The sequence below is a fragment of the Lepeophtheirus salmonis genome, chromosome 1, assembly GCF_016086655.4.
Source record: "Lepeophtheirus salmonis chromosome 1, UVic_Lsal_1.4, whole genome shotgun sequence".
Taxonomy (NCBI): domain Eukaryota; kingdom Metazoa; phylum Arthropoda; class Copepoda; order Siphonostomatoida; family Caligidae; genus Lepeophtheirus; species Lepeophtheirus salmonis.
In genome coordinates, this window is record NC_052131.2 from 53,934,246 (window position 1) to 53,947,535 (window position 13,290).

At 31.9% G+C, this 13,290-nt stretch overlaps 1 protein-coding gene across 5 annotated transcripts in view; it reads right to left on the reverse strand.

Moving 5' to 3' along the window:
• The window catches only part of LOC121132056 (irregular chiasm C-roughest protein), a 280,207-nt gene that overhangs the window by 13,442 nt on the left and 253,475 nt on the right, over window positions 1–13,290 (reverse strand). For 2 of the 5 annotated variants that reach the window (XR_011784352.1, XR_011784351.1), the window contains exons 1-2: window positions 13,116–13,220; window positions 12,659–13,046 (exon numbers count right to left, since the gene is read on the reverse strand). Coding sequence is in view for 3 of the 5 variants with exons in the window: in XM_040727495.2 (XP_040583429.1) it covers window positions 12,659–12,938 (280 nt within the window). In the remaining 2 variants the exon portion in view is untranslated. Of the gene's footprint in view, window positions 1–12,658; window positions 13,047–13,115; window positions 13,229–13,290 lie in introns of those variants that run through there. The other 3 variants (XM_071894111.1, XM_040727497.2, XM_040727495.2) reach the window with 2 other exon arrangements.

Genomic DNA, 13,290 nt, shown 5'->3' on the forward strand with positions numbered 1-13,290 from the left:
AAGTACTTTGTTGAAACTTTAAAGCATGGAAAGTTTTTTTTTTCTTGTAAGCATATATTTCCTTATTTATAAAGGACCTATCACTCCATCTATATAGCCTGTCTTTCTTTTTCTGACACAATATATTATTGACAAACAAGCAGGGATAATGGCATAGTGTCAATTTATTTATCAAATGTATTGAATTTATTTTTTAACAGACGTTTTCTTTTGCTTAGATTTTCCTTTTCTCAAAAAGAAGAATATAATGAATTAACTGATGATAATATATTATTTTCCTAGTTAAAGACGAAACGAGTTTATTCATTATAAATATTTCTCTATAAAAAAGTCACAATGTGTCCGCAACAAACTCTATAGTATTCATTCAATATTATAATTTAGTGTTGTGTCGACTTGAGACGAACCGAGTCGATAAATTAGACTAATAAATTTACTATTTCAATATAAATTAGTTTTGGAATTCGGTCTTATTTGTAGTGAGTCGAAATAATTAAGTCCTTTCGAGATAGGACAAGTCTAAGAACAAAGTAACAACCAGGTACGGTATTCCAAGTGGTCTAAACACTTTGAATATTAAACTTTAACAAGATGTAATTGAATAATTAACAATGGAATTTCAACAAAACAATTTCTATAAATAGATGTGTGTCTGAGCAGTATTAATAATGAGTGTAGCCACCCTTAGCGGTAATGATGGCGTCCAGGAGGCAGAAAGCCTGACATTTTCTGTTGATGTAGTCCTCTGACATGGTGTCCCAGTGCTCGCTGAATGTGGTATCTCTGTAGGTGGGCCAAAAGTGTCAAAAAGAGTCCAAAAGAACTCAAAATAGTCTTGCAACGAAAGAGATGGGTTTATTTCATTGCTGGTGTCAAAAGATGCATTTTCACCCTCATAAAGCTATTTTCACCCACTTTTTTGATAGCTCTCCGGACAATCTGGTGTAAAACCCCGAAATCTCTTATATGGAACTTCATGGACTTGAGGTGATTAGTCTGGACTGTTTTCTTTAAACATTCCGAGTCTAGTTTGACCTTTTTGACAGAGCCTTTCTTTCTCTCCAACGTTCATTACCTGCTGACGCAAAGACAGTAGACTGCTTGGAGTGGTTGAAGGAAAATTCGTCATTTACTCGACTTGTACATAAGCTAGATAGTTCAGGTTTATTTTGCTTTTGTAACTAATTATTTATGAGTCACAAAATATCGAAATATTAATTAATTTAAATCACTCAACCAAGCTTAATTGTTTAATTACTAAGTGTTCCGATTTCAATGGACTACCCAGTATAAGCTGCCTATAATTGTACAAGTCTACACTACAAAATTTTATTGAAATGATTGCATATCAAATTGAATACAGTCAGACAAATTAGTATTTAATGCGAAATCATCTTCAACAATAACAGAAAAAAAAAGAGAACGGGTATTTTTATTATGATATAATCAACATTGTTGTTGGTGAGTTTTAAATAGTATTAATAAAAAGAGAGTTTTCTTCTTCTGGAGATAAAAAATCAAGAAAAAAAAAGTTCTTACTCAACTGCAGTTTGCAGTTGTTAATAATATTGCAAATGATTGTAAGGTATAGAATACCTATGACTGAGGAGCCGTCGACTAGTATGAGGTGAATGAACCTACTAAATACTGATATAATGTATGTGGGCTCTCTACACAAAAGCAAGTGATAATGTTTTTTTGCTCAAAATTGAGTGCAGAATACATTTATATTCTTATACGAATATTCTATAGGTCAAAACTATAGCAAAAACTCTTATGCATCTCAACTCATCCCACAAAAGTGAATACAAATGGGCTCTATATACAAAGTAATAAGATATATTGAAATTTATGGGGTTTTGTTCCAATATTGTCGTTATGTTTACGGAGTACATGTATAAAAAGTGCCCCCATTTGTGCTTCTTATATATGTAGCTATTTGACAGATGGATAGAAAATATATATATATATGTAAGTGACCCGTGAACACAAAAGAAAGCTAGAATGTATTTTTCTTAAAATTGAGTCTGGATTATGTTTGCAACGTTTACCACAAAAATGAGGTGGGTTAACACAGAGGCAATCTTGAACAAAAATCTATTAGAAAAGAAGGAACATTCGACTAACATTCTTTTTAATAGTAGAAAAAAAGTACTCAATGTGATCTACATTATAATGAGGCCCGGTTTTAGGTAGGATGATGATCTTTGGGGAAAGGAACAAAGGAATCACATTTGCCCGCGCAGAGTAAACATTTTAATATACAGTCAAACCTGTACTAAGCGGTCTGGGAAGGGAAAATGTAAATTGGCAGCTTAGTGGAGGTGAAATTTAAAGTAAAGTAAATATAAATTGTAATACTTAAATAAAAGTCCTTCAATTAAATTTATTAAAAAAAGTTGTATAAAAGGTCAATTAGAAAAAAAGATTAATTAAAATCTTATTTCTAGAAAGCGGTATTCCACTAGTATTGTAGGCCACAAGTGGTGCATATAGCAGGTAGTTATAATTAGTGATACAAATTCTGTGTTTTTTACATGTTTAAAAAAAAAAGAAACCAAAAATCCTACTGATAAACGTGCCAATCTGAATAATGTTTTGGGGAAGAGCCGTGTAGCTGTCATGAGGTTTCATTAGATCAGCTACAATCAGCTGTGACAAGGCAAGGAAGGAGAAAAGGATATAAACAAGGACATTTGCTAGAAATACACAATGTCGATCCCCGATTCTAGTCTGAGTCCAAGAATGACTTACATTTTAACTGCGCAACAAATCCTCAAAGTCTTTTATGAGCACACACGAATGCTCAATCAGGGTTTCAATATAATTAAGGAAGTTGACTACTTCGGAATTAAATACTAATGACAACAGCGTGGGAAAATAAAGTTCATCCTTCAGATGACGATTTCCCAAAGAAATGGTCAAGCAAAAAGTAAGACTGATTTTGTTCACAAGTAATAAGGTCAAACTAACAGACGCATTTCCGTACTTTGTTTTATAGTAAGCCTCTCAGCGCTCTGATACATACTTTTGGAAGAAATCCCCCACCCCCACACCCAAAAAAAAAAAAAAAAAAAAGTAATAATTGCCTACAGATGGAAAAAAAGCAGTTGTCAAAATGACTTCCTTTTTATAATAAAGACATTCATATGTAATACCTACAAGGGAATTTTCTTGAAATCCCGGCGTTTTTTTCAGGATTTTTAACCCACGGAATTTCCCGGAAAATCATTTTATAATAAAAGTTTGATTTAATTATATATAATCCCCCCAAAAATGAGTTATGTCCTCCTTACTATTAAATTATTTTTTGTTGCAGGTTGGATCGAGTTACCGAGTTCAAAAAGCATGGGCTCTTATCACTAACCTGTACACTGTTAGTGATAAAGTTAAAATGACGGAAAATTGAATTACGAATATATACGTATGCAATATTTTTAGAAATGTCTAATATCCTCAGACTCTCCCAAAAATATACGCTCAAATCCCACAAAAAATAATAATAGCCAACGGAATATCAATACCATTTGACACTATTCATCTTAAATGATATCTGCTGATAAGTGTATAGAATCACTTTATGTAAGCATCTTAAGCCTATCTTTGTATCATTGATGAATCTTCCTCTCTTCAAATTTCGATATTAAATAAGAGAATGCTAGTTCGAACGTGTTCAATCGTTCTTTCTAATAGGTAGAGATGGACTTTTTGTAAGCAGGCGAGGATAAGGCGGGAGCCAAACATATGGTACACTTGACTTAAGACCTTGGTTAATACCAGCTGTCTGCTTTATGATTTTAGATGGAGGAAATAAATTACTGCTACAAAGAGGGTAATCTTCTAAATTTAAAATTGCATTCATGACGGAAAAATATTGTTACTAAATATCAATATTTTATTATACATTTTTAAATCAATTTGCATCAAAGATGCAAATTACACTCATCAATCCTTTGTCTTTTTGTAATAGCTATACTTAGTTTTTTCTTTACACACATCCTCTTTACAATAATAGGTACGTTGTTCAGCCTTAGTTAAAATTAGACGTACGAGTTCTTAACGAGTTGATATCGACTAAATGAGAAGCAAGCCCGAAATGTTGGGGAAGAAAAAGCCAAATTGGATCTGGAGGAGTTAAAAAAAAAAAGCCCAGGACAAACCCTCAACGCTATGATGGCCCATGCATAACATCTCGGCGTTTCACAGCAGATTGTCCAGAGACCTATCAAAAAAGTGTATGGAAAGAGCCTTGTGGGGGTTGAGAGGCCACTTTTGGTACCTGCCATGAAAGAATCCCATCTCCTACGTTGCAATACTCTTTTGAGTTCTTTCGAACAGTTTTTTTTTTTAATTTTTGGCTCACTAAAAGCATGATGCCAACCCCCTCGACTCTACCTTTTGAGTGTATGTCGAGGGAAGCCCTGCAGTGTCCGTCATCCAAATTCCAAGGTCCTCAATACTGTTATCAATCAGCACTTGGACGCCATGATAGAGGAGTACATCCCACTGGGTGTCAAGCCGTTTGCCGCATACTGGAAGCCATCATTGCTGCTTAATCATTTATGATTAAGAGAGCTCAGAAACACAAATAATTATTGTATTAATTTTTTTGAAATTCTATTTTTAATTAATAAATTATATATTGTTAAAGTTTAAAATTCAAAGTGTTCAGGTTTAATGGACCACTGGGTATGAATTATTTATTAACGGGATCCCAATTTTTTCCGGGATATACCAATCAAAGACAGCTTCCCGGGAAATGAGAAACCTACTTACTATGACACAAAATGAACAGATGTATATTTTTGCTTTCACGCCATTTCTACTAACGAAGGAAGAGGTTTCTGGGAATTAATGGGTCATAACGAATCTTTATTGAAGAAGAACAAGAAATGGGTATGTGCTTTAGGTATATATATTCACATATATGCATCACTGAATATATTTCACTATTCATAAAAAATATAATCAACACGGAGAGAGAGATTTGTTGATGTAATCAAACCTATAATAGTTATAATAATATATCTGGGTTGTGAACAAACACAAAAACAAACTAAAATGATTTGCATCAAAATTGAATTCTTCTACGAATGTTCATCAATTTCTATCAGTACATTATTCTTTTTAACTCTTTGGGTGTGCCGCAAATTGCACTCACAGTTAAGCCAAAGTCCATCGTCAGAATATAATAATTTCAAATTGATTACACCACAATTAAAAGGGCCTATATCGAACCCCCTATCCGTTTCTGAAAACAAAAAAAATGGTAATACACTACAGCTAAAATACGTGAGCATCTTATCTTATCCCAGAAATCTGATTAATAAGCCTACAAATGACTAAAATGTGTCTATAAATATTGGGCTCTATATACAAAGTAAAAATATATATTGAAATGTCTCCTTTTAGGGATTTTTGTTCTAATATTGTTGTTATGTTTACGCCGTACATGTATAAAAAGTGCCCAATTTGTGCTTGTTATATATGTAGTTATTTGACAGTTGGAAAATATATATATGTAAGTGACCCGTCAACACAAAATCAGCTAGAATGTATGTAAGTCTGGATTACGTTTGTACTCTTTGACGATTTATGATTCATTTCTATTCACAAACTATTCTTATTAGGCCTTTGGAGTTATCGCAAATTGCACTGTGTTTTTTGCTAGATGTCTTTAGTGAGCTATATCTCACGATTAATACATTCTATTAAAACAAGCTTGAAGTATGCTTAAATGTTAAGGGTAAGCTTTAAAAAAGAGATCATTTGGAGTTGTATGTTTGGTGAAGCCAATTATGTATTATAGGATCCAAAATGGAAGTAAAAAAGAAGAAATTATGTACATTCTTCAGTATCACTACGACCAAGGTAACAGGCAGAGCAGATGGGCAAAAAATTGTCCTGTTTATGGACCCAATATACTTTTTTCCATAGCAATCTAAATTAACCCAGGTTTCCTAGTTTGAAAACTGGATATGACTACTTATTGCAGTCATAAATTATAGGGTTGAAAGGAGACATATCGGGACAAAATAAAAGTATTTTAAATCCCCCAATGGTTCCAACCTATAGGCATAATTATTGAGTATCTTAACCCATCCCCGAAATTTGAATATATTTATTAAATATTGGGATATATGTATAAATATGAAATAAATAATTAATTATGATTTTCTCCTTTTCTTCTAGATTTTTTTAATATTGACGGATAACATATGTAGATTGTTGCATTATGTAAGTACTCTGTTCAAAATATTAAAGGAACGAAGAAGTTCAACAGCCTTTCATGTATAATAATATGTAATTGAAATTTGAGATTGTGAAAATATATTTTTGAAACAGGGAGAAGGATTTATTATAATATACTTTTCTGGAGAAAGGTGCATGTTCTTATATCATTCATTATACAAAATCCATGTCTTCCCCTTTGAAAAAGCACAATGCTCTATCGCCAAAATATCTATTATAAATTAGCAGCTGTGAAGAAAGGTGAGTAAAAAAGAACGACTCTTTAAATATTTGAAACTCCTCAGTCGTCAAAAATACTCACTTTCAAAATTATGTAAATTTTTATTGTATTTTCTTGTCATTGCCGTTATTATTAGTGATGGAACGATTTCAAATAAATCCCGATGCGAATACGATTCGAATAATAATTCCTGATGCTCATTACGATTCTTAATATTATAAATTATAGTTAAAAAACACCATTTTGATATCAGGGGCGTCCACAGAATTATATATATATTTTGTCGGGGGTGGTTTTATGGGGAAAAATTTGAAAATTTTATTGGAAAAAAATTTCAAAAATCCACAGTTGTTTACAAAAAAAAAACATTTTTGGAAAAAAAAACCCAAGCTGTTCTCAGAAAAAGTTCAAAAATCCTCACATGTTCACAAAAAAATTACAAAAATTTGATTTCTTATTTGATTTTTTTTTCAAATATTCAATTTTTTGGGAGAAAAGTTTCAAAATGACTTATTTATTGACAGAAAATAATTTTTTTGGGGAAAAAATTGAATATTTGAAAAAAAATTTGAAAAATCGAATATTTGAAAAAAAAATTCAAAAATCCACAGTTGTTTACAAAAAAAAATACATTTTTGGAAAATAAAAATTCCCAGCTGTTCTCCAAAAAAATTCAAAAATTCTTCCATATTTTCAAAAAAAATTCAAAAATTCTTCCATATTTTTCAAAAAAATTTCAAAAATTTGATTTCTTATTTAATTTTTTTTTTAAATATACAATTTTGATGAAAAAAATTTCAAAATGACTTACTTATTTGAGAGAAAATAATTTGTTTTAGGAAAAAAATTTGAAAAATTAAATTAAACTCAAAAATATTAAATTTTCTATTAAAAAACAAAAATTCTTAATTTTTTTGGGGTAGACATTTTTTTTTTTACATCACTTAGAAAAGTAATATTGGATATTAAACATTATATTCCCTGATACCGATTCCGATCCCCCCCAAAAAAAAAAAAACTACAAACAAACAAAACAACCTCATTGTCTAATTCCAATTTATCGTCTTATCACTATTTATTTTATCTCCCAACCTTTCCTCAAAAAAAAAAAAAAAAACAAGGAAAAAGACTCAATATCAGTTAATAGCAGTTAGCCAAATCTTCTCCAACTATTGAGTTATGTAAGTATTTATCAATATAATGACCATTTATTACACACATTGTCCCCTTTATTGCATTCCCAAAATCAGCTTCTAGTAGGCCAGTTTTCCATGAAATTGCGAGTGTATATTTTTTGGGAATTGTTCACAAAATGGTATTCAAATTTAACCAATCAAAATTCAGAACACTGATTAAGAGAAAAAAAAAATAAACCCACTAATTGTCTAACCTTTTTCCCTAACTTTAATTAGTATTTCAGTTTGTATTCTAATAAAGTTTGATTCTTTGGCCCCCTATCAATATGGAACACATCACATATAAATATTCTATACAAAATTCTAAAACAAGTTTGTTAGTAGTGGGCCGTAAAAAAAAGAAGCCAAATACATGGATTTCCTCGTCACTCAACTTAGCAAGAAAGGGTCTTATAAAATCTCATTTTTTTCTCTGTATCATGAACGAAATTAGAGATGACTTTTAAAAGTAGCTTTGAATCTTCAAAATAGTGAAAAATCACCCCAAAAATGTGAAGCCTTTTGTTGAAGATCTGAGCCGACAGAGACAGGTAAAACCATTTTTAAAATCAATAGGATTAAATTCTAGAAAGTTCAGTATATTTCCATCTTGTCTCATTTTTGTTTTTGTTTTTTGTTAAATAATTGTTGTAAAAAGATGCAAGAGCAATACAATACAATACAGGTAATTAAATAATTTGTTATGTGGGGGATACGTCTGTAATAAGTTGACTCATCACAGAGAGGATTTTTTCATTACTCAACTTTGCAAGAAACTCGAAATTTAGTCAGAACGGTGGCGTAAATCCCCAGTGCTTCTAAGCTCATGATAAAATCTAAGGAGAAAAATTACATGGAGCCCGAGAACAGGAACTAAGATAGGGCTATAGCTCTTAAACTTCAGGAGTGGGAGATATTCAGAACTTCTTCGTAAGGGCAGTTATTCGTTGTTCTATTCGTCTCAATCCTCAAGACGATTGGAAACCTTATATATATACAACAAGGAGGTTGATTATCTAAGCACTGAAACCCATAAATTATTTCGTTACTACTCAACTAAGCAAGAAACTGGAAATTGAGTCCTATCGGTGGCTGAAATTCAGAGTCCTTCCGAGCTGGCGGATGAAGCTACGGGGATAAATAAGGTGGAGGTTGAGACCAATGACCTCACTAGTGCCATGACTCTTAAACTCCATGAGGGGTATACCTCCATAAACTCTTTCTTAGGGTTCCTTTTAGTCTTGAGACTCGGTTTTGCACCGAATTTTTTTTTCAGGTTGAGTCATAACTAATTATTTTCTAGAGCGATTTAGACAGATTTTCGGTACAGACTGCAGTTTCTGTCGGTCTCACTTTGTGGACCGATTTTGATTCCGTCTTACTTTATGGACCAATTTTTTTTTCGGTCTGAATTTATTTTGTCTAAAACCCACATTCATCAATAATTTATAATTCAAGTGTACAAAATGGGTTTTACTTGCTATTACTATTCAAAAAATACTTAGAAATACCTTGAACAAATGTGTAATATATATAATTTTTACTATAAATAAGAAATTACATCACTGTGTGCAAGAAAAACACGTCGTCGTGCCCCGGAAATGCTTTTTATTTTCATCATTTCGTCATTATGGAAGAATGTTTTTCGTTTCATACATAGTTCGTAATACACACCCCTGCGTTTTGTATATGTAGGTATTAGGCAAGTCTCCTCCGCGTAGAGTGCTTAAAATAGTCCACTCTGAAAAACCTGCCTGTATGTGAAATATACTTGGAAATAATAGAGGAAAAAAAACAACGCGTTTCAACTCGTTTCATGTTTCTCCCTTTAATTTTTTGGCATTTCGGGACTTTTAAACTTTTTTTATTACTCTTATTTTTAAAGGTATGGTGAAGATGACGTCACATATTAATTCGGAGAATCCGCAAATCTCTCTTTTTGCTCGCCCCCCCCAAACACATGATCCTTCCATTTCCTGCACCTCACTTACTAATATTATCAAATAGAGTACTATTATGTGTTTATAGGTGTTACATGCTGAAGCCGCTCGTCAAATGTTTGATGACAGAGACATATATAAATATCAATGTTGAGACAACTTTTATTTCCATTCAGTTTTTATACTAGTTTTAACCTTTTGGAATCCCAGCTGTACAAACTATGCATACTTAAATTAAACTACCTTGTGCGTTATTGCAACAGGGACTAGATAGTGATTTTGTAAAAGATGTGTTATGAACACATCTTTTGCCCCTATAGACGTTTGCACATGAGGCAAAAATACCCATTGTTGTACAAAAATATATGAAACGACTTAACTTTGATATAAATTTAAATCTATCTTACACATTTTTGATGTGAATCTCTGCCCTAAAAGTGTAAGAATTGCCTAGTAATAAGGCATATCTACCTCAATTTTTAAGGTACATATATGTTCACTTTTCAGTACAGGTGGGATTGAAGAGCCTAATGCATTATTTATGACCAAGATTGGTGTATTAAAAAACGAGGGAATTATGAAAAAATGGAGTTTACAAAGGCCTTCATGGATATGGGTAAGATTTTTGTATATAAATGAGTTTGATCAAAAAGAATTATATTGGAATAGAAATATGGGACAATACGTGAATTTACAAACGTGCTTAGTGCTGCTTGCAATAGTATTATACTAATATAGCCACTGCTTTGTGTGTAAAATTAATTTTTACAGAAAGGGCAAATGGAACGGGAAAAATTTAACCTACAAAAAACCTAGCACTTATAAATTTTAAAGCCATAATAAGTGTAGCAAAAAAGTTTCATTACAAAATCCCAAGAGTTTGTGCAGCAAGGTATAAATAAATCGAATGTTTCGAGGATCTGGGTCGTTTCAAATCTCTTTATACGTAAGTATTTGAGTAAATTTGGTGTGTAGCCAAACTTTCAGATACTCATCCAAAACCAAAAATAGACGGCTACTGTCTCAAATTTTATAAAAATTTGACTCAAAGTTCTGATTGAAATGAACTAAGATCCGGATTTAGGTTTCCTTTTGACTCATTAAAGAGGGCGAAACAATAAAAACCCAATACTGTTTCTATTAGAACATCATTATTAGAATTTTTGTTATAGCAATATTGGATATTTTCATTGTAATTCGCAACCTCTCTCTAAAAAGAAGGAGATAAAGGCTCAACATCAGTTAGTAGTTAGTTCATTCTTCCACTATAGAACTATTATTATATAATAGTTGATATTTGCTTCACAGCTTAATAAGAACTAATTTGGATTCAACCAATAAAAGCAAAGATTAGTGGAAGAAAAGAAAACAATCGACAAATGGCATCAAAATGCAGTGTACATTTTTTATGTTAGTCGCTTAACGCAATGTGTAGTAACTGCGCGATGCAGCTTTTTATGTAGATGTGGCTTCAAGCATAAATCGAGATAAATAGACATAGATAAAATCTTTTTTATAACTAGGATGAAGTACTATGAAATGATATAAGCATTATCAGAAACTGAAAATCCCTCGAATCTTTTTATGATCTGTAAAAGTTTGTGTACCTGAAGCAGGCTCGCATCTTGGATCTTTTCTGATAATACATGTACTTCGATCCGGCTCCATGAACCGTTCTATCCCTACAACAGACTCTAAATAGTGCTTCTGTAAAAAATGTGTTATGGACACAAATTTAGGCCGTATAGACGTTAGTGCAAGGGGTGGAAAAACCATTGTTTTTTATGGTTATATGAAACGAATTAACTTTTATATCATTATAGAATCTATGTTACTATTTTTTGTGGCGTGAATCTTTGGCCAAAAAGTATTACTTTAATGTTCCGGCATATCTACCTCATTTTTCAAAGTATATGTTTACTTTTGAAGAGTTGCTTTATGCATTATTTAGGGCCAAGATTGGTGTATTCAAAAACAAGGGAGCTTTGGAAAAATGTAGCCTGATACTATAAATATCCACGGTTTTTTATATATAATTATTTTTTTACAGGAACGGCAAATGGAACTAGAAAATTGATTTTTTTCTCTTTACAAATGAAAATAAAGATTAATCCCAAGAGTTTAGGACAACGTGGCATAAACAACACATTTATAGATGGCACAAGAAACTTTGATGCTTAAGGCCGAAAGAAAGTATACTGCACATGTCAATGATCAGTTGAATTCATTCAGTAAATGCCTAATATTTTATAGTACATTGAGTCGTTCAAAATAATATATATTAATAATGAATGCTGTTTTTTATTATTATATATACAGTGTGCGTCTGAATGAGTGCTTAAGAAGGTGTAAAATAAAGAAATAACAGAAAAGTTATCGTGAGTGTTGGACCAATTCCAATAAATGACTAGAAGTAACTAAGAACTGATTATTAAGTCATTTAATATCGCATATAAGTGTTAGTGCTGAAACTCGGTCAAAGATTGATTTTTGATCCGTTTTTCGGTCATATGAGTTTTTTGTAGATGGTCCGTATATTTCGGTCCATACGGCGATCTGTGATATATAGATTCGGACTGGATCTATGAATGAATTTTCTCCCCATAGGGATTTATGCAACACAAATCACTTCATACGACGTCATCAAACCTTCATCTTTATAATGGAAATTTAAAAAAGACGAATCTAGAGCCAATTTTTCTTTGAGACGGGTTCAAATCAAACTTTTTTAAAGGAGGGATTACTTTCGCTAGTTTGCAAACTGAATAAAAAAGTATATTTCCTAGTCACACAACCTCTTGATATCATTTTTTTCTGTTTTAGAACGAGTGTCGATAAAGATAGAATATGCTTGTTTTTTAAAGCTTTTAAAGATAATAATAATAAAAAAAACACATTTGTATCGATATACAAAAAGAAATATGGAACGCCGTTCTACATCTGCTAAATACAATATATTAGAACATAAGTGCGTTTTTATAACTTTTGGTAATAGTCAAAATTCTAAGCTTATAACTCATTCACAATTTTTAAAAGCTTTTATTACAATTTGAGAGATCATTTTTTCTTACCTTCTTCATCGGATCCCGTCATATGATAGCGATCAAAGCCCGTTAAATTCCTCTCCACTCCAAGTCCAAATCCGCTCCGTGTCCATTGAAGTGTTCCTTGTTTGTTATTAACACGACACGGAAGAGTAACGTGGGTTCCTTGTCGTGCAGTTTGATCAACGGGCTCACGTAAGAAAACTTGGGGACTGGGAGTAGATTCTCCTATGGAGGACTCCACAACGGTGAGATGAGTGATTATCACTTGTACACTAATATAAAACAGATTCACTTGTGTCCACATATTTTGTTTTTTTAAAGTAAACTTTATTTGTTGATTCACATTAATTAATTAATCACTTAGGAATGGGTGGATTATTCTTCATGATGGGTTTACTCTCATTGCGCAAATCTGTAAGGGACAAAAAGTAAATATTATTATTTAAAGAGTCTATTATTTTTGTATTAATAAGAGTAATACCAGCTTGAAGATATTTTTTTATAACTATGGAAAAAAGCTGTTTTTCTCTACGATCATCCTCTTTAGGACGAGTAGATGTAAATGTGTTCATTGACGAAAAAAAAAAAGTATGTACTTTAAAAATATGGTGAGAGCGTGCCTGAAAAAAAAAAAAGCATAGACTAGCGCACAATTT